Source organism: Phaethon lepturus, unplaced genomic scaffold (assembly GCF_000687285.1).
Source record: "Phaethon lepturus isolate BGI_N335 unplaced genomic scaffold, ASM68728v1 scaffold8884, whole genome shotgun sequence".
Classification (NCBI taxonomy): domain Eukaryota; kingdom Metazoa; phylum Chordata; class Aves; order Phaethontiformes; family Phaethontidae; genus Phaethon; species Phaethon lepturus.
The window spans coordinates 1-26,550 of NW_010535404.1; the positions used below are offsets into that span (position 1 = coordinate 1).

General features: G+C 44.2%; 1 protein-coding gene across 1 annotated transcript; it reads right to left on the reverse strand.

Moving 5' to 3' along the window:
* Positions 1-3,376: 3,376 nt before the first annotated feature.
* On the reverse strand, positions 3,377-26,550 carry LOC104614593 (hephaestin-like protein 1). The gene is made up of 19 exons (XM_010285795.1): positions 26,316-26,550; positions 25,315-25,527; positions 23,340-23,519; positions 22,081-22,335; positions 20,885-21,053; positions 20,023-20,162; positions 19,724-19,855; positions 17,220-17,431; positions 16,628-16,778; positions 15,263-15,475; positions 12,884-13,097; positions 11,100-11,239; positions 10,129-10,269; positions 6,857-6,963; positions 6,187-6,409; positions 5,310-5,449; positions 4,545-4,704; positions 3,659-3,739; positions 3,377-3,579 (listed from the first exon to the last, which is right to left on the reverse strand). Exons 3-19 carry the CDS (start codon positions 23,461-23,463, stop codon positions 3,377-3,379), a joined length of 2,805 nt encoding a protein of 934 aa, XP_010284097.1. The 5' UTR covers positions 23,464-23,519; positions 25,315-25,527; positions 26,316-26,550.

Sequence of the window (26,550 nt, forward strand, 5' to 3'; positions counted from 1 at the left end):
TGGGCCTCGGGTGCGCAGCGCGGGGCAGGGCCTGGCTCCACCTGCGCTTGCACCCCCACCAGGTGTTGGCGTGAGGGACCCCGGGCCGTCTCCTTCAGGCTGCCCGGTCCGGGCCACACACCCCCCCGCCCCGTCTGGCGGATGCTCCAGGCCCTTCATCTACCGAGCACCGCGTGCTGCGGCTTTTCAAGGCGTTTGGTCCCCACCGCCACACCTGACGTCCCTTTTTGTGGGGGTCAGTGGGGTGCCTTCACCTTTAATAGCCCTTAATTTATTTTCTCCGTTATATTTTTCCGGTTGCTTTCTAACCTCTGTAAGCTCGGAGCATCCGCAGCCCCCTCAGGCCAGGAGTTACAGAGGTGACTGTCCGTCCCGTCACGAGCCTCCTCCTGCGCCGGGCCATGCACGTCGTGCTCCCCTCGCTCATACTACTTCTTCCAAAAGGGACAAATTGTTCCCTCCTCCACTCAAGTCTTCCCTTTATAAAACCTCTATCCTATCTGCTTTCAGTTGTCCTTTCTATTTTTCCAAGTCCCAATCCAAGGAAATCATTGCTCACATGGAAACAGTTCTACAACGCTGGTTCCCTTTCTTGTTCTTTCTTGTGCTGCTGTGTCCCCTTCAGGATGGGGCCGGGAGATCTGACCCACGCTGCATTCAAGGTGCAGGTGCCCCAGACATTTCTGTAATGGTGCTGTTTGCTGTCTTGCTCTCCTTTTAACTCCTACTGATTCCTAATATTCGATTGCCTTTCTGCCCACTAGAAAGCACTTGAGGTAATATTGTCATTAAACTATTACAAATAAAATCCCATTTCTGGGTTGTTCAGACAGTAAGGTGCACATAGGGCTAGGATTGCTTTTTTCCACAAGTACTACTGTAATTGTATCAGTACTAAATTTTACCATTTTATCACTCATTTTTCATGCCACACGTACTTATGATCGTCACTCAACTTGGTCATCCTTTTTCACACCACTTATAGAAAATAGCGAAGAGCAAACGTTCTTGCAGCACCCCATGGGCAACTTTCAACATGAAATCTGGCCAGTTATTTCTGTCTTTTGGCCAGTTATTTAGCCTCCGTCGACCCTTCCTCTCATCCCAAGATGATTTCATTTCTTTGAGAAACTTTATCTAAGGACCTTCTCAAATGTCCTATGGAAATGTCAACAGGCTATATTCATCAATGCCCCTTATCTACATGTTGAATCCTTCAAAAACCTCTCTGAGGCACAATTTTCTTTAAGGAAAAAAAAAAAAGCATTGATTCTTCCATGACTGGTTTTGTTCCTTTGGACACTTTTCTTGGTTTTTTTTTAACAGTTTCATCCAGCTTGTGTTGTGTGGGTGTCAGAGCTGCTCATTCCTCTGCAAAATTTGTAAAGATTGATCTTGCATTTGTCACCTTTTGAGGTTTTTGGTGCTAGGACAGTTTCCAGCTGCTACCCAAGTTTGTAATCCAGATTTTTCCTACTCGAGGGCCTGGACCACTCTCTGGAGAGCACACCTGTCCTGGTGACTTGTTAATTTTCTTCCTTTGTTCATTTTGTTGCCTTGCCCTCTGTTCCCGCTGGTCCTTCAGCCCAACACAGATGCCGTCCTTCAACACAGGTGTCGGGGCACGGCTGGCCACGGGGCTGCCTGCACCAGGCAGGCGATGTTAAATGCAATGCTTTGTGTTTTCTGTGATGCTTCACGCTCTCCATGGCAGGCTGTGTCACCAGGGCAAGCAGCGGTGACATCGTGAGGCCCTGAGGACCTTTGGAGGCTTCGTTCTTGTTACACACTGCCATCCAGCTGAGAAGCTTGCCAGATGAAATTAACTGTGCCAGAAGGTTTGTACAAATAGCCAGATTTTTATTATCATTGTAATCACTTTGGCTAGTTTCTATGGTCAAAAGGTATTTATGATTCTGTTCCTAAAAAGCCAGACACATTAGCTACTCTAAAAGGAAAGTACCAAATAATTTCCTTTATTAACAGTGTATGTTTAGGTGAAAGGCTTTAATTTTGTATGTATACAGAGACCAAATGTTCTGCACAAAGAGACAGTGGCTTTGCACAGAACAGGAGACCTCAGTTTTAATGTTTACAAAACAGAAAGATGAAAGGGTGTAGAGCATCTGATTTTGTCAGCTTAAAGAGAAGATTTAGAGGAGTCTGGAAGTGTTTATTGCTACGGTGTAACTCCTGTTTGGGCTCAGTCCTGCAGTTCTACCTCATGTGTGTGCTCTTAAATGACTGGGGAAAACAAGGAATCAAGAAATAACTGAGAAACATCCAAGAAACTTCAACATATTGGTCAACTGGACATCAATCCAGGACAACATTAAGCTACAGTAAGAGTGATGAGCAGTAAACTTCCCTACATTTGAACATACTTCAAAATACAGAATTGGGGAAAAATAAAATTTAAAAAAAATAAAACCAGCAACTTGAATTTACATTCAAAATCAAAGTTGGACAAACAGCTTCACAGATGTGTTTGTTCTGGAGTTCCTCTGCAAGAGCTGTAGCTGATGTGAGCAGGCAAGAATGAGCACAGTCTAATTAAAAATGAGCTATAAACATTCAAGTATCGCTAAACATGGCCTGATTCTGCCTGTCTTCCTCGCAGAGCGCAGGGATCAGCCTCCTGGTGGTTTCGTTACAGGTAGGGAGTGAGGCACTAATCGGTGCAAAGAAGAGGTACAGAATCAGGACCACAACGAGCAGCAATTATGAAGTCAACTAACGTTCTTGGAGGCTGCTCAGGGCTAGATTTTTAAAGGAGTTAACAAAAGCTGTTAGAAACTAACAGCAGGGGCACAGCTGAACTCCATCAGGTGCTAAAATATGTTGGTAGGTCCCTAAATGCCTTTAAAAATCTGTCCCCAGTGCACAGTTTCCTCATTTAAGAGGGCAAAAAAAGGAGGATTGCTTAAATGTCAGTGAATTCATTGAGCCAGATTTTGGGAAACTGTGGAGAATTCCACATTGACACCTGCTCCTTCAGAAGCTGGCATGCTTAAAACAGTCCCTGGTGGTATTTATTCCCTAGCGTGAACCCCGTGATTCTGCACAGAGTGCATGGATGCCATGCTGCCCGCTCCGTACTCCCGTGGAAATCCTGTGCAGCCCATGTTGATGCCGAGAGGTGTGCTCCTCTGCTCGGTTGCCAAATTTGATCTTGGGCAAAGCTCATCTGAACTCCGCAGGAGTGGAAACGGTGGTGGGTGGTACGTGGCTCTCGGAGCTGAACCCTACAGCTCATGTTCACTCTTGTGAGTGCTGGCTATGGGGTAGGACTGTCAGCATATGTCTTGCTCCAGTTTTATTAGCAGCATGTCATGAAATCCGGTGCGGCTCTGTGGATGATGTTAAAAGCGGGGATTTACAGGGAATCTGTCAGAAGCGCACTTTTGTCGTGCAGAGCCTTGTAATGGATCCTGCTTCCTTGGCGAGTGATGAGGCAGAAGAAGGTGAATACTGTTGACAGCAGAACAAGTCCAATGAAAAAAAAGGCTGCGAGTATCAGGCTGGCTTCTCCAGGACTCAAAGTTTTGCCAAAAAAATTGCCCCCTTTGCTGTCATAATCTGTTGAAAGAAGAGTAGTTCATAAGGAATCTATGCATAAATCTGAAGAGTTTTGAATGACATTTTAAAAAATCCTTACCCTTCACAGTGGTCCTATTTTTTGCACTAGTTGTATTGTATGCTCCAGTTGTGAGTCCTCCTTCTGAAGGAACTTCTTGCTCTGTATGGAGGTAGAAAAAGCATAATTAAGTTGAAAGCCTTAATAAACACCTTTTGTCTTCTGGAAAAGTAGCCCTGATTTTATTTAATTCTTTCTACCTTGTTGATCTGAACAGAAATTCTGATTAGATCAGCACAGCTATTCCTCTGGGCAGCTCCATGGGCATCTCTGTTATTTCACTACTTACTGTAGTGATAGGACAAGGGGTAATGGTTTTAACCTGAAAGAGGGTAGATTTAGATTGGGTGTAAGGAAGAAATTTTTTATGATGAGGGTGGTGAGACACTGGAACAGGTTGCCCAGAGCAGTTGTGGATGCCCCATCATTGGAGGTCTTCAAGGCCAGATTGGACGAGGCTCTGAGCAACCTGATCTAGTGGAAGTTGCCCCTGCCGAGGGCAGGGGTGTTGCAGCTAAATGATCTTCAAAGGTCCCTTCCAACCCAAACCAGTTTATGATTCTATGATTCTGCATTTGCTTGTTCATTTGAAGTTTCACAGCCCAAACAAATATGTGCTGCAAAATAAATTCATCTTGTCCAAGGAAGGAGTATTTTGGCTAGGTTTGGCACTACTTTTATCAACCTGCTGCTACAGGGTTACAGGTACAAGGTGTGCCTGCTGGTGCTTGTTGCAGCCCTTGCAGAGGAGTGTAGCAAGCACAGTGGGGTCCCAGGCAGGAGATGCAGGACCCAGATGTTAAGTGCACCAGCGTGCAAGCTACAGCGGTGACGTTAGCTCTCTTCCATCCATCTGATCTGCTGCGATACCACCTCCAAGTCCTAGGACATGTTTCTGATACTGCACCTGATTTATTGATGGTGTAGGTCGTCTCCATGCCAGCGTGGATGTGGTCGGCTACATGGCAGTGCAGAAGCCATGTTCCAGGGTTTTCTGCCACAAGTTCAACTGTCTGGAAAGTCCCAGGAAAAAGGTCGTACACGTCTCCTCTGTGGTCCTTATCTGTCTGTGGCAAGGCAAAACCGGCATCGTAAGAGTCTTGCCTCAAATACCCACCACGGGCACAGAAATATTCCAAGTAGACTTTCAGCTCCTCAAGGCAGATCAAATGCCTCTCGTTATATGTTTCTAGTGTGCTTCACACAGGGAAACTCAGGTCTGTGGACACCCCTCATGTAATCAATTAATTATTTAACAACAGGAGACCCCTCCTAAGGACTTCAAGTGCTGGTTGAGCATAGGTGTTTCTTTGAAAGACAGAGACTCCTGCCAGTGTCAAGCTGTCACAACATAAACCCATATTGTAAGCAAGCATAACTCTCCCTGATTTCCTCCCTGCATCTTCCCATATCCCTGTTAATTAACATATATTTAAACCCACCTAACCATTTCCTCTAATAGTGACATTTATTCATGTTTCATAACAGGCTCAGAGTATTAAAAGCCTTGCAAGGACATAATTCATTTTGTATTTCCTTCACATGCAAAACTCCCACCAATCTCAGCATCCGCCCAGAGCTATGTGCCCAAGCTGCAAAACGAGCAGCTGGATATTTTTTCAGAAATTTCCCATCACACTATAAACGTTTTACTTTGATTGTTTTTACCAACCTTAAAGATGAAGGTCTGTGCATGGAAGTGGACTGTATGTATATCCACTTCATTGCCCATTCCTATCAAGTACCAGTTTGTCCTATCGCCTTCATTCATCGTTAGACCCAGGAGACTGTTATAAATCTTCCCATTGATCGCTGGAAGAATGACAAAATAGGACTAATTAGTAACTGGCCATGGTACGGGTGACGATAACCTCCACTTCAGGCACCCTTCAGACTTTCCCTCCGGGGAGAAGAGGTGCCCAGGCAGAGGGGACCCACGCGCATGGCCAGGGCAAGAGCTCTCCATAGTGACCACTGCCACTGCAGTGACACAGGTACATTTTTGTTTCAGTTTCCAAATCATCTAAGTGCACAGCAAAACTTTTTTTCTGTCTTGAAAAGCATCGAGTAGGTTTTTTACTGGTTGAGATCAAACTCCTGAACAAACAGGATTTATGGTGAGAAGCTACATGGAAAAAGAGAGAATGGGAGTTGTTGCCTGAAATGGGTACCATCTGTAGAAAGAGAAGTTTGCTTTGCCAGGGCTGTCCTTGCAGTCTGTTCTGCCTGGCTCCTGGGCTGGTTGCTACTATAGCCAATGTTTTAAAATGTCATCCCTACGCCCCTACTAAACAAGCCTGCAAGGAACGCAGCTCCCAAATGACAAGGGAAGTCTGGCAGGGCAGCTTCTTCCCAGGAGTATTAGACTAAACTATCTTGTAAAAAAAAAAGTCTTGGCTGGGCCTCATGAAATCTTTTTGTTTCCAGAGTTGCAGCTTATGAAGTTGTCACGTGGTCGGGCAATTGCAGGCTAAGTCCAATGTCTTCCTAAAAGGGCTATGAAAAATAAATCTCTGTCCTCTTGGCTACTGCCAACAAGTCCTACATACCATGCATGCTGTTGCCTTCTGCAAAGTTCTCAGTGGAATTAAAATCATCAGGATTCTTATGAAGGTATGTTTCAATATTTTCTTTCAAATACCAGGATTCATTTTCATCGAACACCATAAACAGAAGGGTAAATTCACGATCAATGTCCTTCCTTAGACCTCTTTCATCTAGAATTCCTTTTCTACAAACTACAAGAGGCCCAATCAGACCACTGTATGTGTCCTGAAATAAAATAAATATACACATTACAAATTTACTAGTTCATTCAGTTATGAAATAGATACAGATTAACTACAGATTAAATAAAGATGAAATTCCATTTTCCTATCAGAGGAGAAAAAATCATTACTCTGTCTGATTAGAGGTATCTTTCTCTACATGTCCCTACGTTAATGTACCAAAGCAATGTTTTGCCTTCACCCAAAATCCCTTCAACTATTCTTTAAGGAAGGAATCACATTACCATGTTGTATCCCTGGGGAGTTCAGTAGATTAAATTACTCAGGCATGTGCAACTGTTATCAAAGGACAAAGCATCTAGCTCTGTAAATTGTTCTTCTAGCCTATGGTCTGCACATAAATGAGAAGCGGTATCCTTTCAGAAACATTATGCAATGCAGGACACTTTAGACAAAGCAAGGTAATCTTTAATGACCATTTCTTAGTTACCTTTACAAAATTCACTGTTGAATAATAAACCCAAGTGATACAGTTTGGATCTGTTTTGCCAGGACCGGATCGTTCTGGGACATTCCATCTGTAGGTGTTTATTTCCCCTGAAACAGAGAGAACAATTTTACCAAGAGCAGCTGGGTATTAGAGGCTTTGAATAGCACGTAACTGAGATCTACTACCCTCCGATCAAAAAATGATCTGCATCAAAACTATCTGTGGAAGCATGAGCAATGGGATATGGATGTGATTCTGCCTTCCAGGAAGTCAGTGAGGTTCCAGTGGTGTAAATGAAGGCAAATAGCCCCCAGAAAAGGAGATCTGCAAATGATGCTGGCAACAGTGGCACCCCTAAGAGCGAAGTTTGGAGACAGGACTCTTTATCTTTCTCCTTGGGCAAAACTTGTAGCAGGTCAACGATCTTGTATGCCGATGCTTAAGGTCAGTTGAAGATGTTGGGAGCCAAGTTCCAAAAAAATGTTTCTCGGACTTTCTCAGTTGAAAAGAGCACAAAGATGTGGCAGTTGCCACTGGCATTTTGCAGACAGTGCTACAGCAGTGTATCAGCTCTGGGCCAGGAAAGGAGAGCTGAGTGTGTACCGACCTGCTGACTGGGAGCAACAGGAGGGTCCTTTCCTCTTCCAAAAAGCCCCTGCTGCCCAGCAATTACCAGAGAAACCCTGTCCCTTCCCCAAAAGTCATCACCTCTGCCACGTCCTCCCTGAGCAGACATTCCCTGCCCTCTGATTTAAAAAAAAAGAACAGTCTGATGGGGAAGTTATCTATTTGGCTGAGGTTCAGTTCTCTACACTGAATACAAACACACCTATGTTCAGATGAACTGCTTGTGTTGTGTTTCCCTGCTTTGTTTTTTTGTTGGTACTACAGAGGAGGGTAGAAGGCCAAGATGTGGTCAAAACCTTGCCCTTTTAAGTGGTAGAGAAATGTTGAACCAGACAGTCTCTGGCCCAAAAGTCTTCCAGGGTGACAAAACCTGAGAAACAGCTGGGGACATGCTGGACATTCAGGGGAAAACAAGGAAATCACAGAACTGTTGGCCGTGGTCTTAGTACAGCTGCAAGCCAATAGCTGCCAAAAGCTGTGGGCATCAGGACAAAGGAGAGTTTTCAAGCTCAAATGGTTGTGAAGTGACTGAGCCTAGTATTGTGCCACTCAGCCACTATACAGTGTTGATGGATCATGCAATAGTGGGTTTTATTGTATGGCAATAACTACAAAAATAGAAATAGTGACTCTAAAATATCATACTATATGAGATGAGTCTCATCTAAATGTTGCAATATCATTTCATTTTATAGGACAAGCACCTTCTGTTCATTGTAGCATGGGTTTATGCACTTCAGCAGAGGTCAGAAAGGCTTTCAAGACACAACACTACACTAACAGGACAGAAAACATTGTCAAGAAACCCATCAATCTCAGAAGCATTCATGTCTTGGAGACATACACCAGGGAAGAGTCTGTCATCCACCTTTATCTAACCTACATTAGATATATAACCTATATATCTAACCACCCCTTTTTAGAGGGGCTGATGTGAGAAGAGAGCCTGGCCATGGTCCTTCACCACTTCCTTGCTTTTTACTCCTTACTTCAGGTTGTTTGGAGGCTGTAGATGGAAAAATCTCCACTCTGCTTAAAACCTGAGACACTTCAGATGGCATCAAAGACCTATCTTTGAAGTGCAGATGAAGCATAACCCCTGAAAAGACTGATAAATAAGAAGAAAATGGATGTTGTCTCCCTTTTTGCTGCTGCGTAAATGGAGGAATGGATAGGCAGAGGTCAAAGCTGTGGCAGCTGAGAGCTGTTTTGGCTTAGGTTGCTATGGGTCTGCTCTCTGCATCTCTTTACCATGCCACCCACAGTTTCTTTAGGAACTGGCAGTGCTCTCGGGAGCACAACTTAGCAGGATATAAATCTAACTGATGACTGGTTCAGGATTTAGTAGAACTAGATGGGCTCTGGGGAGCTTGGGATAAGCAGTCCAGCCTGGCCTAGGAAGACAGATAGCAAAGATTTCAAGATGATGATGGTGGGGACTGAAGTGTCCAGGAATTATTCTTGTTTTGAGGGACTTGTTTTGCCTGTTAACTGCTGCTTCCAAACTCCTAAGGAAAAGTCTGTCCTTAGATCTTGCTGAAGAGTCCTTTCCTTCGGCTCATTGTCAAACGCAGGCATCTTCCCTCGTCTAACTCATCCCAAGCCTGCTCCCATGTGGACACAGGAGACATGACAGTAGCGTTCCCAGTGTTACACCTCGACTGTCAACAAAACAGCATCAACAACATCATGGAGCAAAAAACAAAACAAGGGAATCATATAAATGATTTTTTTTTCATATATTAACCACAGGTATTCATTCATCAAACTCCAGCAAGGCAGATGCTGGCTCACATTTGGCCACGAATTTGTGTGTGATTGTACTGTATCGATACAACTATCTACAGCAAAGAGATTTCAGCTTCCAGAGAGGTTTAGTACATCAGAATTTCTTTTCCTTTACTTTCACACCGAAGCTTACAAATACCATGAAAAAATGGGTCATGGAAAGAAATGTACGTACATTTTGGATTGACTATAATGCATGTGTTTGGCTTCCTACTAGAATATAAAATCCAAGATAAAAATTAAAATACAAAAATTTTAACAGGTATTTTTCTATATGAAAAGTTTCAATGCTGTGAGAACTGTTTTCTTCAATGGAAACTGAGGCATATTTAGTACACTTCAAAGACTTTAAAATCATGTGACAGTGACATTTTGCATGTTATGCATCAGCTCTGAACGCAAATGCCAATTCTGTGCAGATCAAGAGAGGGGCAGAGTTAACACCACCAACTGCAACTCTGCCACTGAGTTTCTCTGAGTGGTAGTTCTCTTTTTAAAACGTTGTTAATATCAGTCTGGAGCAAATGCAGCGCTGGCTTACACTTCCCTTGCCATGATTATGGTCCTGCTTCTGCTTTTTTTGGAGGTTGTCCAGTGATACTACATTCCTTTTTCTACCCCTGATAGGAACAAAGGTTCATTCTCTGCCTGAACATGCTCACTTGATCAAGAGCCTACATGTACATATACAGAATCGTATCTAAATAAAGGCTGAGTGTGTTATGCCCGGAAGAACATACACGTATGCATAAGCTTGAAAGAGGGATTTTCATTCACGTGTTAAAAATGCTTTTATAAACAGCCTTTGTAGCTCAAAGAAAAAAACAAACAAACAAACAAAAAAAACACAGCCTTACCAGGGAGGGTGATTGGTGTCTCAGGTTGTTCTTCACAACCCACTTCTTCTATACCATGCGCACTTATTGAATAAGGCCTGCTGGCTTTGTTCTTAAATACCATCAGTACAGAGTCACCAACCTCGGCATGGAGTAACGGCCCTAAATTAAAACAGGAGATACTGTTGATTAATGCGGCTTTTCTGAATTTTAACGGACTTCCAGTAGCTTGGCCTAGGAAAGGATAGACAGTCTTTCTCAAAACCCTCAGGCTTTTCTGTTCTTCCAGCAAAGCCATCAAAACCGGTCTGTTTTTTCAGCTGATGAAAAACTCCATATATATAAATAATCTGTTTTCAGTCAATGAGAAGAACTGTTCGATCTGGAGACAGGTCTTTGGACAGCTTGTTTTTAAGGAAAGCATTTGTGGATAGTTTTTGTATCTCCCAAAATTTTATTTCTTAAACTGATAATGGCTTTTTTTTAAACTATTTTTTTAGTTTTGCACTGCAAAAAGGAAATGACAAATATATTCCTAGACAATGTTGACTACTTTACGTGTGGTTGTTGCCCACTTCTCATCCCGTAAAAAACATGAACTGATGGTTATCTTGTGACGTGTGTAAAATTTTGTCTTGCCCAATTTCGGATACCAATCCAGCCCCTTAATATTGATTTAATCTACCTGCAAGGACTTCCCCCATATTGCATGCTCTGAAGTTAAGGTGAACCCTGGAAATGCCATTTTTGCATCCTCCCTGTTAGTACTCTTTAAGAAACTCCTTATTACATTTTTGAGAATGAATCTTCTAATTTGGAAAGCATCTTTACACTCAGAAATTGTACAAATTGGGTGTAAAATCACGGATAACCTGGAACAGGCATCAGTGTTCCTTCTTCTCTATGTCAACAAAGCTGGTAAAACTCTTAGTTTTTGCAAAACAATCCTCTCACTTAACAGGCTCGGTCTGTGAGCCGTGAGAGCTACTTGCCCAGGATTTCTAAGTGTTCCTCCTCCTCCGTCCTCACTTTGCGCTGCGTGAAGTCGCCATTTGTGTACTCCCTGTAAACCACCTTCTTGTATTTTGAACCGATCAGATCTTCTGCTTGGCTCAGGAAAATATGCCCATAGCTGCAAAATAAAAAGGCAAAATTCAAAGCACTAAACCTTGCACCTCCAAAGGCTGGTAACTGTTGTGTTATTCACAATAGCTGCGGTGAGAATATATGGCTTGGGCCAGCGTGCTGGTTGATGTGAAGCCCTGGGTGCTGCAAGAGGTTTTAAACAGCAAATAATAATAGTGATAATCTTCACTTAAACGCACACCCTCTTCAAACAGGTAATGCTGGGGATATGTTGCACTCACCGCAAACCTTTGGGAACACAAATCCTCCACCAGAGCCGTCAGAGCAGGGACGAAGTTAAAGTTGAGAGCGGGTTTGGCCACTGTCTCCAGCCGCGTCCTCCGCTCCAAGATACAGCCTGTCCCTGCAAACCTGAGCCCGCTTAGCACGAGGGCTGCTGTCACTGTCTTGGCTACCAGTGGGCCACAGGAAGATGATAACTGAAGCCTAACCTCGCCAAACCAAACGCCGTCGTCTGACATGAGCAGGCCGCTTCGCCCCCGGCCAGGGCCCACATGGCCCAGAGCAGCGCTGCTGTGTCCTGCGCGGCGCTGGACGCTTCGCCAGCGCCGAGATAAAGAGCGGGATGTCTTTTCCCTTCTGCGCCTGGCAGAGGATGCCTTTTTGTGCCCTCCAGGTTTGCCGAGTTCGTTGCTGCTGCTCCCGTGGGCTGACTTGCCGGCAGAGGACACTCGCCGTCAGCTGCGGAGGAGAGCGTTCACCCTCTTCTGAGAGCAGCTCTGTCTCCTGGCAGCTCATCTCCAAGCTGCCCCTGGCAGGGGAGTTGTGAGGTTGGCTCACAACATGCTAAATAAAAGCAGAAGATGCCCCAGGAATACTGCTTACCATAGTAATACACTGTATGCGTAACAGCAGTCTTTTGACAAAACTGGAGCTGTTTTTTTTTAAACACACTTCATCCCCTGCGACTCTTCGGGTATCTTTCCTACTGACTCCACCGTACTCTTCCTTTTTACAGGGTGCGGGTTCCCAGCCACTTTTTCTAAGGTTTGTTTTTGAAATATCTTCCTTGTTTCTTTTTGTTTTCACCACAGTGGTCTCAGAGACCTCGCTATCCAATAGGATCTGGAACGTGTATCTTTTACACACACTACTTATTCCTTAGCACGGCGCAGCGCGGACGCGATTCCCTTGCGGCTGTCGCTTCCTTCTGACTGTTCCAGGGAGCCGGGGCTACCGTGCGCAGCGGAGCGGGCTCGGCAGCTCCCTATTGCATCTGCACTGCTTGCAGGGGCTCACCTCTGGGGCAGGTACCTGGGTTTCTTCTCCATGAAAACCAGAGTACTGGGACGGGAAGACCGGGGGGGAGTGGGGAAGGGAGAGGAGGGGCTTGGGGGACATCAGGATGGGCTTGAGCCAGGGCTGAAGCACACACACAGGTCCAGGGACCTGGAAGCCTTCTTAAGTTCAACAGCATTACGAAACACTCTTGAGATGCAAACATTTTAATGTGCTGCCTATGAACTAGTCTAGTCTGAGAGGCTGTCACTTTATAAATACATTTTCACTTATTTTGTTTGGCAAAGAGTGCCTCCTAACAAAGCTGCCTTCATGAAAAAATGCTTCTAAGTAAGTTCCCCCTCCGCTATGAGTGTTCCCCAGGCCCATGAGACTTTTTTGCTTTGGGTACCTTTCTTCATAGCTGCTGGTGTTGTAAATCTTTGGTGCTGAGCTCTTATTTGAGGCGTAGTCCCACTCCACCTCCTCTGCAGCGATGTAGTAGAGCCTCATGGCTCCGTGCTGCTGCTGGGCTTGGGTGGTGTTGCGGCAGCTGCTGACCTCGTAGAGATGTTTCATCCCACCAACAAAGTGATCAAAAGTCCTGCAAACCACTTTGAATGTGCCTGGAAAGGAAAGCTCACGAGATTTAGGCAATTTTAAAAACTCTAAAAAGCAGCTTGGCAAATTGTACATCTTGTACATCTCTGATCTGCCCTGAAACAAACCTAATCCATGACACTGCATGGAAAGCCAAGCAAGGGGATGCTTATACCACCCAGAGATGGCTGGCTTTGAAAAATTAAGGGGACTGAAGGAGAAACTAGTTGATAAAATAGATAGACACCAATCATGTCCTTTAGTCACCACATGCTCTATGGTCCCAAGACTAAGAGGATGAGGTTTCAGGCTGATATTCACACACTCAAGAGTAAACATGCACACGAGACACTGCAGGGTTGTGGCCTGTAACTCCTACATTATAACAGGTTCTCCAACTAAAAGCCAAATGTGAATGCAGACCCAAATGGAGATCCGTAAGTCATCAAGCAACTTTTTGCTCCCTTGGAAAGACTAGACTGCTCCATCATCCCTCAATAATCTCCATAAATTACTTCTAACTATTTGAGTTAGATTAGCTTAGCCAAAGGAGCTCTGAAAAGCGGTCTGGCAGCAGGAACAAGCTTGCCAGTAAGGCTTCACCAGTGCTGTCCATGCTGCAGACGTGCCCATGGGGAGCATGAGAAGACATGTAAACACCGATAAAGGCATAGAGAAACAGAGTGTGTGTTTCAGAGATGCTGTTTCCTTGTCCCTGAGCACAGAGACGCTGTGCCAGCCCTGGGTGCATGAGACTCTCCACTGAGCCCCTGCAGTTGTCTGGGGTAATCAGGCTGATGGAGGCCTCTTAGAGACTTTGCAATACAGATACAGACCCATCATACAAGAATGCCTCTAACAAAGAGGAAGATGCTGCTTATAACCATTTGTTTATATGCACCTATATGGTGTAAAAATGATTGAGCTAAACTGCAACTTTCTGACCCTTTGTTCTCCCTCCATGAAAGGCCAAACCATCATGGGCCATTTTTTTGTAGCTTTGACAGTCAAAGGCTGCAGTGACAGTGAGAGCATCTTTCGGCATGTCTGTGGGCAGATTTTAACATTTGTACCCTCCTTCCCATTTACTCAAGCAGAAGCTGACCACAGTGTAGTCCTGTGTAGCTCCACCTGCTAGCACTCATGTGAAAGAGGAAAGCACTTTCGGGGCTGTTTTGTATGTGAGTCGGTGATGGAACCAAAATTAGAAGCACAGCTCTGTCCAGACTCGATCTCAGTCATTCCTTGTGCTTCTAGGACAAAAGTGATGAAAAAGGTAAAATAAAATGCAGTTAAGGAAAATCACAGGCGTTGGTGATTATAAAGAGCTGGTCATTCATTCAGTTTCCTCTATTGCCAATAAAGGATTAGCCAGCAAAAAATAATCATCTCCTAGAATATATTGTTTAGTGTGAGTCCTGCAGTGCAGCTTCATGACAGATGGTAGAAATGGATGCGATATACATAAGAAAAGAATCTGCTGTCTTACAGACACCAGTGCCAGAAGTCTGACCCTGGCTTGATGCATGCACACAAGGCCAACAGATACTTCTATCAGGTGCTCCAGCCAAGGATGGCCCTTGGCATGGCCTTGCACAACTCTGATGACTCTGTTGATTTAAACAGAGTTTCACCAAGGTAAAGAAAATAACGTTGCACTCTTTGGCATGAAGCTTATCTGAAGTGCCTCCAACGAAGAATTCATCCCCTGTGAGTTTAAAGAATGTATCATTGGATTATACATGATAATTAAAAGTGTCTTTAATGTATACGCATCTGTAGAAACTCCTAAAGACCAACTATTATTGAATAACTATTACTGAAGTCCTAAAATACCTTCGATTATGCTGACTACTACATAGCAGTGAATTTTATCTTTGCTAAAAAAGCCTGTTTTGAGAGTTACGGAAATTCTGTGAGCACCCCACCAGCTGTCTCTCTGCCTGCTGCCCTGTCTATCCCAAAGTCATCAAAGCTTCTGCTTTTTGGTGCACGTACATATCTGATTTACAGCACCTTGCTAGAAAAGTAGCTCAGCCTGAGATCTCAGGTCCCTGTGGTCCCTGTGCTTTCAGGCTCCTTCATGCAGAGGGATGCAGAGTAGAACATCTCACCGACATCTCACTGACTGTTATCTTGGCTGCCTGATTTCTGCACATGCCCCACCACCTAGATGGGCTCAGGAACGTACCCACGCGGTCTGGCTGCATCAGCGCTGTGCCTGATAAATGAGGAAACAAGGCCAGCCCATCCCTCGTCGTCCCTCTCAGGTCGATGGTGTTGCCTTGAAAATGAACCCCGTGCATGTCGTAGTGACTGCCCAGCCCGATGAGGTGCCAGGAGACCTTGTCGTCCTTGCACATGGCCAGGCCTGGCAGGTTACCAAACAAGTAGCCGTTGACAGCTGGAGGAGAAGGAGAGAGCCCGGTTGGCAGCAGGCAGGTGGAAACTCATCACAGAGCCTCCTGCCACCTCCCCGGCCAGAGATTTGCGACTCAGCAAGTCGCAGCGTTAATTAAAGGGGCATTTTGTGAAGCAAAGGTAGCACTGGATGACACCAGCTTAACGGCGGAACGCTGTTCTTATAAACTCTGAGCTTCTACCTTTCTTTTTAGCCTGTAAAATCTTATGATGGCCTTCTGCAGTCATGTAGCACTTCTCCGAGCTGAATCAGGGTGCCTCACAGACACCGGGTAAGGGTGTAAATTAGGTACCTCCTTTCAGCCTGGAGAATGTATAACCAGATCGTTAAGGCCATGGAATGGGTCATAAAGAGTCCAGGTTATAAATTCAGTTCTGGTGGAGCCTTTTTATGTGATTTTGGCCTTTGATTTCCACTTTTATTTCCAAAATGTATCTCTTTCACAAGGGTGTTAGGAAGCTAAACTCCCTAATCTTCAAATGCTCTCTGTGATCGCCAGGTTAAAGACACTATGGCAGGACAAAACTTTAGTATGAGATACCCCCTCATAACAGAAGCACAAAGTAGATGAGTACAGAAAGCCCCAAGGCTCTCCAACAGTATATATTCTCAGTGCTCTCCAGAAAACTAAAGCAAAGAGAGGTGGTGTGATTTGCTCACGTGAGTCATGTCAAGCATAACTTGGAGGACGTCCATGCCAAAGACAAATACTTACATCTATAAGTGATGCTTTAAAATATTATTGATCGTTCCTCTAGTCTTTGCTCCTCCTCTGCCGGAGGTGGTCACTGCCCGAGTGGGTGCTGGCAAGGCAGAGCCGTGGATCTTCGTTGTCCGAGTCAGTGCCAAGGCCAGCAGCGAAATTTAAATCACCAGTGAACTATGGCCTTTTCTGCAGTTGGTGTCTGACTCGGGCGTTACGTCTTTTTCTAGACACAAGTGTTGTATCTAAAAGCTACGCTCTCTTCCCTTTCTCCGGGTGTAGATGGTGGGTGGATGCGTTTACTGCTAAGTGACTGAGCTTTCTACATGCGCTCCGGTGCACTGCAGTCAGCAGATGGTAAAATCTGCCCACTCACCTTCCTAATACGACTGAAGAAAAGGTATCATTAACAGATGTTAGGTATTTCATACCATGCATTTTGTTGGATTCCTTGAAGTCTGCATCATTTTCATCTACTTTTGAGGGGTCTCCAGTAAATGCTTCAATGTTCTTATTCAGATACCAGCTGTCGTTCTCATCGAAGATCGAAAAGAGGAGGTAAAATTCTCTGTCTATTCCTTTCTGTAGCCAAGAAGGAAGCCAAGGCATTAAAAATAAAGTCTGTGCAGAATTATCCAAGTAAAAATGATTAATTTTTTTTAACAAGGATTGCTTTCCCCCCAGAATTGCAGCCGCCTTCTTACTATATCCTTGCAAGATTGGCACTCTTCCATCAACCAGAAGGATAAATAAAGTGTCCATTACTTACAGAGGATGGAAAGATGCATTCATTGCTAGTAAGTGCGTGGAAAAGTTGGAAAACCTAGGGACAAGCCTGAATACTGGGGAATGCCAGTTTCATCTTCCTAACCATCCCCTTAGGTCAGCTTTTACCCTGAGGAATGACATGTGTTTAATCTCTTAAAACTGAGCTGGGAACTGGGCAAACTGGCCCATATGGGAACTCCCCTGCCCAGTGCACCACCCTGCTGTTAGGGACAGGCAGATGTCTGCACTGGGCACCTGCGTCCCGTCGTGATTCAGCGTGTTCTTCTGACAGACCAGCAAAGGCCCCACGAGGCCAGAGTTGGTGTCCTTGACGGCGTCGGTGGCTGAGTAATACAGATAGGTCAGGCACGGTGGGTCACTCTCTGTTGGACCTCCATTTTCAGGCACCCTCCATTTGTATGTGAAGGTTTCACCCGGCTTAACGTGGGCTCCTGGCTTCAGATAGCCTGCAGAGAGAAAATTGAGAAGCACCAAGGTTACGGGAAGGTTTGATCTTCCTGAATGTGTTAGCTGGGAGTCAAATAGCTGCTGATTTCTGTGGACAAGCTCCTCCTTGCAGCCACAGCTCAGGCACCATCCCATAGTCTGGGCACTTATGCCATGGGGATATCCCACCGGAGCCCTGTGCCGTGGGGACAGCCAAGCCCGTTCCCCACAGAACAAGTTCAGCTGCTTCACCCAGACACCTTCTGAGGCTATCTGGATTAGCTGGATTCAATCAGACAAGACATGTAGAGCTCATCCTTCTGCTTAAACGGCTTCCTCCAATGTTGGTAGCTTATCTGCCTTATCGTGGGATTCATCTGCAGCACAAACGCAGACTCTGGATTTTCATTAAGCACCAACAAAGCAATTACATCAGCGAGCGGACCTGCAGCTCTGACTGTTTAGAAATTCAAAACAAATCTGATTCTGGTAATTGCTCCTTTTTGATTTTGTAGCAATGCACAGGAACCTCTGCCAGAGTCTCCGGAAGGCGGTTGCTATTACTGTTTTTAGAAGCTACTTTTAAAGGATTTGGGTCATTGTCTGCTGCTGTGCACAGGGTGGATGTAGCACCACTCGTGTAATTTAGCCGCTGTAAAAGAGTGTTGGCACCCACTCAGAAAGGACTTACAAAAGGGACTTGAAAGGAAAGTTGGGAAAAGGGGTCATCTCTACACCCTTTTTAGAAAATAAGTGCTAAATGACCTTTTTGGTCTTTGCTATGAGGAAGATCAAACCAGAAATTTTGTGTAATGCTTAGGCACCCATTGGCTGGATTTTCTCAGCACAGTCAGATGTGTCTGGCAGCTGCAGACTGATTTGGGGATAAGAACCCTGTGAGAATGGACAGCTATCAAACACAACATGGAAGAGTATTTCCTGAAAAAATTTCAATTTCCTACAGTAGAAAAAAGATGTCTGTAGGTACGTTTATGCACAGTATTTTCACATGGATAAGCAGCACACGGCCTTTGAAAACCAGGGAGCATTAAATGAAAGCACAACAGGACTGTGAGCAGAGGGAAGCTGCTCTCCCACCAAGGAACTACATCCGGCACAAGTGGCATCAAGATGTGTGCAGATAACTTCAAGGCTGAACTTGTGATGCATTGGGGCCTGCTGGCAAATTTGTTGTGTTGCAAGGTCAGCAACCACAGAGAGCAAAATTCAATAAAGCCTTTTATATTGATTTTATTATGTGATGTTATGAGTTTTACTCGTTGACCTAACTGTCTTTCTTAGCATAGTTCTTAAAAGAGGGATTATGTCCTGTGAGTTGCTTTCTGATAAGTTGTAGTGGAAACAAAGCGATTTAGATAAGAAGAAACCTACCTTTGTTTTCAGTGTTGCAAATGCAGCAAAAGATTTTTTCAGAAACCACAATATTCCCTCTGTAAACGCTATGGATGGAATGCAATTAATCTTATTTGAGCCCTCTAAAGCTTAGTCCCTAACCCAAAATCTAGGCTCTTTCTGTAGTCTGTGAGACAGAAAGGCATCTCCAGAGGGTGACCTACTGTCTCCTAAAATAGGTGTTCAAAGTAAATAGGACTTCTCACCCTCTGAAGGAGTTGTTTGTTGCCACTGACTGAAAAAGGTACCTACCAGTTAAACATGACAGTTATCATTTAATGGTTAAACGTAGGTGATAAAGATCCTGTCCTTGCACAAAGTGAGAGGAAGCCGTAAATGCTCTGTTTCAGCGTTTGTATATTTATGAGGATTAATAAGGATTATCACTGCTTCATATTCCAGGAGGATCAGATAAAAGATGCCTCCGACACTGACTGTCCTGACAGTGAAGCAAGGGCAACGCCTGACCTGGATTAGAGAATCAGGAGTGAAGTAACTCAGACCATGTGGATAGCTGTATCCAAAGACTCAGCAGGGGCACCATGCCAGGTCCTAAGCTTCATTCTTCTGGACCCTCTCCAGAGGAGATCCGCTGACCGCAGTTGAGCGATATAAGATTAGAACTATATAATATAAATTAGACTGGGCTTCTGACTTTTGCTCAACATGGACCTCAGCTACTTTCAGATGCCTTGTCTGACACATGTCCAAGGGGAAGAACCAGTACAGAGGCAGACTGGGAAGTCCTGTGCATTGTGACATGTGGGGTAGATACAAACTAATCAAATCATCCCTCTGTGCCTTAACGTCCACAAAAAGGGCAAACCTGCAGAGCAACAAAAGATCTTCAGGCTCAGGTATTCTGGGTGTGACAATAGAGCAGTACAGTCAAAACTTACCATCTAAGTAGGGAGCACCTTCTGACAACTTGCTGAAGCTCACACCGTGGGCCATAATGCTATAGCTCCTTTTGGCATTGTTGGCAAAAGTGACTAGCACTGTATCTCCCACTTCAGCTTTTATAACGGGGCCTTAAAAAAAAAGAATGAGGGAAGGCATAAGAACTGCCCTCTAACATATTTCCATCTAAGCAAGAGAGGGCTGACTGGCAGCTCCATGCACAAAATTCCCCTCTGCATCCAAGTGGATCCGCATTTGAACCCAATGTAATGACAGGAGGGGAAAATATTCACAGTACCAAGTATTCCCAGGTGCTTCATGTCCTCTGACTGAGTCTTCTTCTTGCTGAATGTTGCGTCAGTATATTCCACATAGCGAACTTTCCAGTATTGCCCTCCTATTCTATCAGTCCCTTGTGTGAAATATATTGCAGATTCACTGTGGAATTAACAAATCGGACTGGTTAAATAACTGGGGGTTCAGGCAAAACCCTTCATTATATGATGAAGTTACTACTCCAGCCACACAAATGACCCCCCAAGTTAGTAGTTTGCATGCACTTTTCTAGCAAATTAAAGGAGGTATTACTGCTCTGAATTACAGTTATAAATTAGTTAACAAATAGGCATTCATTGTGCAGTAGACTTCCATGTGTTTAACCCCAATTTACTTAGGGCAAGATCTACGTCAGTTCACCACTAACTACTTCAGGGCAAGACCTGTGCCATTACCTGTGCACAATGTGTCTCTAATCCTCCTTAGTTTTCCTGGGAGATACTGTAATACAATTCATCTTCATCGGTAATAACAGGGGGGAAAAAATCTACCATTATTGCACCTCTGAGATACACTGATTGCAAGTGTGCAAGCTGCCTGAGGAGCCTCGACGCAGGGTCATTAACTCTGCTGAACTTCGCATACCTCACCAGGGCTCACTTTCTCCATGGACTTAATGGAGCGAGACAAGTGCTTCCAGAAGGCAACTCTGAGCATCGCAGTTACGAATCTCACTTCCCAGCTAGGTTGTTTCAATCCATTCCTCCCTGCCCCTTTCAATTAAAATTAATAACAGTGCAGGACCTAGCCCTGGTGAATCACCAGGGAAGTCTCACCCAGACTCCTGAAATTAAAGCACAACAGGAGAGGACAAGAAAGCTTACCTGCCAGTGGCATTTAAACCCTGCCCCGTGAATTTATCATAACCGTCAGGTCCATAATTCCAGAGCACTTCTTCAGCAGCGATGTAATATCTTCTCTTGTGACTAAGTGGTAAAGGCCGAGACAGGTTTTTTTGGCAGATCTGAACATCATATAGAGCCTCCATGCCACCTGCGCGGAGAAAGAGTCTGGAGACAGTTCTGGGCCAACTGTGGAGTCAGCAGTTTCATGGATACAAAAGCACATTCAAAACTCTCTAGGAGCTACATGTATTGGAAAACATTACTAGGGTAAATTTTTATTTTTAAAGACTTCCTCGTCCTACACTGGGCCAGATGCCAGCATCCCCTCTTGCAAGGTGGTACTTCATGCCACAGGTGAAAGCCGCTGACATCAATGACACTCTTTAGTGGACTTATTTACTCAATTCCTTAATCTGGGTAAGGATGATAGACTGGTTTTGGGAGTCAGAGTGCCTCCTGAAGTGTGCAAAATGGCATAATTTCCTCTTGTCTTTCACTGAAAGAGAGGCTGGTTATTACCACACTGAAGGTACTTGTTGCTTGCCAAAATCAAGTCTGTTTTGCCTGATGCAAATCCCACTGAAATCAATGTGCAAGTTCTTAAAAGTAAAAATTCTCCCAACTCGCCTCTGGTATAATTATACATTGCCCGCTGTCATGAGACCTAGTTTATGATACGTGCTTTCAGGCTCTCGCACCACAACAATATCACAACATCACCATTGAATTCCTTCATGTAAAGGTTTTTGAAAACACTGCCAATTTTTGTCTGATCCCTGTAAAGGAAAATGAAGTGTTCAGCTGGCATGATTTTTCTTTATCTGTAAGTACTTTTTCTACAACAAAAAAGTGATGATGAAAGCTCCTCTCATTTCTCATCAAAATCTCCAGTTTACATAGAAAGTGTGGTGTCAGCTCTGGGTCTAGCAAGACTTCCTCATGTGAATTACACAGCTAAGTAATTCAATTCGTACCAGCTGAAGATTTGTATAATTTCTGCTGGTGATTAAACTTATATTCATTATGTTTATCTGGTGAAATAGTTCCAAAGTGTTCAGTTAGTCAGAAAAAAGTGTCAAGTCCTGCTTCCCCTGGAAACATCTCTCAGTTTTCTTTTCCAAGCATAATAGAGGCTGGAACTTCTGAAAGGATCAGGGAAACCTATAGCAGCATACCTCGTAAGTGCTCATTAACCTGGCACGTTATCAGCCACCTCCCGGGGTTCCCGGGATTCATCTCCGCTGTGATGAACGTTGCTGGGAACAGACCGATGACATCTGCCCTCTGGTCTCTGTTAGTGAACGTGTGGCCGTAGAAATACGCAGCGTGGATATCTATCTCGCTTCCCATGCCAAACAAGTGCCAGGACATGGAATTGTCAGCACACATCTCCAAGCCGGGGAGATTGCCATAAATATAACCATTAATAGCTAAAAACAAAAGTACGAGACTCTATGAGAGGTGAAAGAGAAGTGTCAAGTACCTCTGACCTCATTTCTAAGGATGATCCTTTCCTAGCCCAGAAAAAAAAACTGTCTGAATGAACATACTGAATAAGGCTGTCACTTGATGAAAGTAACATTTTGAACATACAGCTTACAGCTTGGATGATCAAATGGACCAAATTCTCTGGCTGGGTCTGTGAAAAACTTTCTGGGTGATATCAAGATGTTGCAAAGGCCAAGTCATCACCAAAAAGGCCTGATAATGACATTAACTTGTTCTGCAGCCATTTAGCATGTCTGAAACCTATTTCCTCTTATTCTGAGTCATAAATATACCATTACATGCCAGACTTAAGCAATTTGGATTTGAAAATCATTATATCAGTCAAATCGGTCTAGTCAGCTCCCCTTCCTTCGCTTCCACACCTGACAATGTATCAGGACATTAGGAGAGTGAGACTCATACTTTGCAAAATATTTTAGCTCCTAGGCTCCATGGAACAACCAAAATAAATACAGAGAAATATGTGGATTTAACTTCTTACACCAGATCTCCAAATGGCACAAAGTACTATTGGCCAATGGATCTCTGAAGGGCAGGAGTGGTGGCACCAGCCAGCCCACCATCCACGGGGCCCTTTGAGAAATGCTGGACTCCTCCAATACACACATCTCAAAGTGCTCTGCAACTTGCTTCTCTCTTTCCACAGCTAGTCAAACAGTCACCAAATGCCTTAAATCTGTTACCTAAGATAAAATGCTAAACAAGTGGCAGAGCTGGGCATGAAAGCCAAATCTCCTTTCTGCAAACCAGTGTGTTGTGCTGTATTTAGGGAGAGGCTTTTTATCAACACAGTACTGCAACATCCTGACCCATTCCTTGCTGATGCAGATAAAGGAGAGATATCACAAGGGTCAGAAAGTCCTACTGAAACGAAAAGAGCCGGGTCACTGCTGTAGGTCATCATATGCTCGAGAGTCCTGCTCACCATGCATTCGGTTGCTGGATTGGAAACCTTCATCGTCTTTGTCAACTGTGGCTGGTTCTAAGCAGAAGGTGTTTATATTCTCATCAAGGTACCAGCTGAAGTTTTCATCTACAATGCTAAACATCAGGGCAAAAGCGTTAGCAGCACCAGTCCCTTCTATTGAGGTCTCATCTGCAGTTCCTAAATTACAAACGAAAAGGAAAGTGATAAAAAATGCCTTGGAGGAGATTGAAATTAAAAGTGACAATAACTTTGGAACACTCAAGTAAATAAGGTGCTCTGCCTGTGTTCTATAGGGCAGGATGAATCTCACCCAATTTTTGCTGTTCTAAGACATCTTGACCCCCCTCCAACAGCCTTTGAACAGATGGGTGCCTCTAGAAGGCAGTTCATCTCATCTAAGTCAAGTTGATATTTCAGGATCTCTTTGATTTGACATAAGCACAAGTACCTGCCAATATCTGTGGTCCCATTTTCCCTGTCTTTGGCCCACTGCACCCAACCCTGCCTTTTATTCAGTGTTAGTATCTGTGTGCCTGCACAGCGAGCCAGGTCATAGGCCTGACCCAGCCAGAAACCAGAGACCTTTTTTTTGACCAGGAATTAAGGAAGGGCAAGTGGTAGCCTGCATTTCTGTTGCATTGAAGCAACTGGTGAACCATACCCTCAGAATGGCCTTCTAAATGTGGCTCACTCTCCATGGACTAACGAGGAAGCCTCAACAATTATCTAGGACTAGATATTTAAATTTAAAAAGACTGAAGGCAGGATGAATATAATCTTCAGTCTAAGTTCGGTATCATTATCTGAGTGACCATTTGGGGAACAACCTGAGACTATAGGAGTGGTGATACTGAGTAGTCTATTATTAACCATGGGCAGGTTTAGATTTCATCTAATCATCCGGTCTACTTCTGAACTCATGAAAGCCTTTGCTTCCCCTGTGTCCTATGGGAGGGAGCCCCAGAGCCATGCTGTCAGTCCTGTAAGGAGCCACCCACTGCTGTTGGATGGAGGACTACAGCAGTAACATCATGCAGATATTCTCCTTGAGGAATTCAAGACCAAACATGCAGATAACCTGGCCTTTCAGGCTAGGATCGTTCTGAATGTACTATCTTCTAGCTTCATGTATTATCGCATAGACGTTGGCTCAGTTCCACATATTCAGGCAGTTCTGCAGATTTCAAAGGCTCTCCAGGAGAGTAAAAGTCTGAAATATTTTAATTGTATGAGCTAAGCTGGAGACCAGGCTCATCTTTTCCATGTAGAAGTGTTTATCTTCTTCATATATAAAACCTGCGTCACTTATATGTTCTGTATATAAAATTAGGGCTGATTTCGTACTGTGGGAGGTACTGGAAAGAAGTGGCAGATTTCCACATGCCCGGGGGAGAGGGGGTGACAGCTCAGCTGATAGAGGGGAGAGGGACAGTACATGGTCCCTGACAGCTCCAGCACAAAATTAGCAGGCTATAAAGAACACAGGACTGGCTGTCACCTCAGCCGTTCAGGGCACATCCCCGTATGGTTGTGATATACAACTTGTGGGCAAAAATTAGTTTCTAATCCATATGGTGAAAAAATGACAAAGAACATCGGGGTTTCAAATATGTAAATGGCAATGCCGAAGTCACCCGCCCAAACCTAATTTCATTTCCTGGGCAGTGAGTCCTTTGTTTGTCCTAAAATTGGTCTTGGCCATGACCAGCTGGCCACAGAGCATGCTGCAGTCCCTCCACCAGCCGAGGTAGATCTCTCGTGAAGCCAAAGAGGAGCAGGAAGGGGGTTGTCCCAGAGCTACAATACCTACCCTGGCATGCTCCTGGAATGGCCCAGCTATTCCTTGCCCCTTTTTATGGGCTATGTAGGGATAGACTCTAGACCATCATGTTTATACCTGTAAGCAAAAATGACTGTTAAGATGCCAAGCTTGGCAGAGGGGCTTGCTTTATCAGTGTTTCTGGCTCAGTACCTTTTTTACAAACCAGCAGTGGCCCAATTAAACCAGATGCAATATCTCTTGGTGTGTCAATGTGAGAATGGTAAATCCAAGTCAAGCAGTCTGAGTCTGCCAAAGTTGGGGAATAATCTTTCCTTACTGGCCATGTGTACGTGTAATTTCCACCGGGAACAACAAAGTCGTCCTCTTTGCTTTTACCACCAGTTCCATCAGGGTAAAGTGCTCCTAATACATTAAAGGGAAAAAGGAAGCTTTTAGTCCCCTCTTAAGTGTTTTCCTTAAATAAATGTGTAATTTCTTCTATTTTATCACAGATTTATAAAATAATAACAGCACTCACAAACACAGAATCACTGAGAAATTGTGAAAAAATACAGAATTTCTAGTAAAACCATCAAAAAAATATTGAGAATTGAAATTCATTATTTATCAGTAGGCAAAATTTTAAAAATGCATTAACAGGTTCTGTTCTTTCCTTGGCTCTTTAGTCTCATCAGCCATCTACAAATTTTGTCAGCTAACATTGTGTATCTTCTCTCAGAACACTGATGAGAGTAATGAATGTAGGCAAATCCATCTAACCAAAATACACATGCATAGGTTTGGGATTCTGAAATTTAATCAGGCTTGTTATAGTCCTATGGAGAGGAAAACATTTACTTACAAGAACTCCATCTGTTCAAACAGGCTAGAAGTGGAAGGGAGGAGGGGAGGTGCTTCGGTGACTTATAATTCAGCCAAATAATTCAGGAAAAAAGACCCACCTAACCTGTTTCAGTATTGGATTTATCCCAGGCGTTGAAGGTTTGTGGCAAAAAGTTTTAAGAGATGAGGCTGTTCCTGTTTTTAGTCACCAGCTGCAATTACCGACGTTTAAGAGAGGGTGATCTAAAGTACTCTGATGTCAATGGCCAGAACAATAAATTCTTGGACAAACTTTTAGCCATGAATTTAGCTACTGCAGGGGAAAAGGAGAATAAAAGAGAAAAGAGAAAGGGAAAACCAGCTTTTACCTTCAGAGTCTTTGTCATAGAAGACCCCATGTGGATGCACAGAGTACGGGCGGGAAGCAAAGTTTTTTAGATGTACTATAAAGACATCCTCTTCTTCTGCCTTCAGGACTGGCCCAAGGAACCCCAGCCAGGCTGCTTTGGGTATCTCCTGGGAGTAAGTGTCATCTGTGAATTGCCTAAAAATAGCCTTTTTGTACACACGTCCTATCCGGTTGGCTCCTCTTGTTGCATACAC

Excerpts from the sequence above, each read along its gene's own strand:
- LOC104614593 (XM_010285795.1), bottom strand. The coding sequence starts at position 23,463 with ATGTTTAGCATTGTAGATGAAAACTTCAGCTGGTACCTTGATGAGAAT. Across the intron at positions 13,098-15,262 it reads GATGCAGCCAGACCGCGTGG|GCACATTCAAAGTGGTTTGC; the intron begins GTACGTTCCTGA and ends TTTCCTTTCCAG. Across the intron at positions 4,705-5,309 it reads CACAGACCTTCATCTTTAAG|ACAGATAAGGACCACAGAGG; the intron begins GTTGGTAAAAAC and ends GCCTTGCCACAG.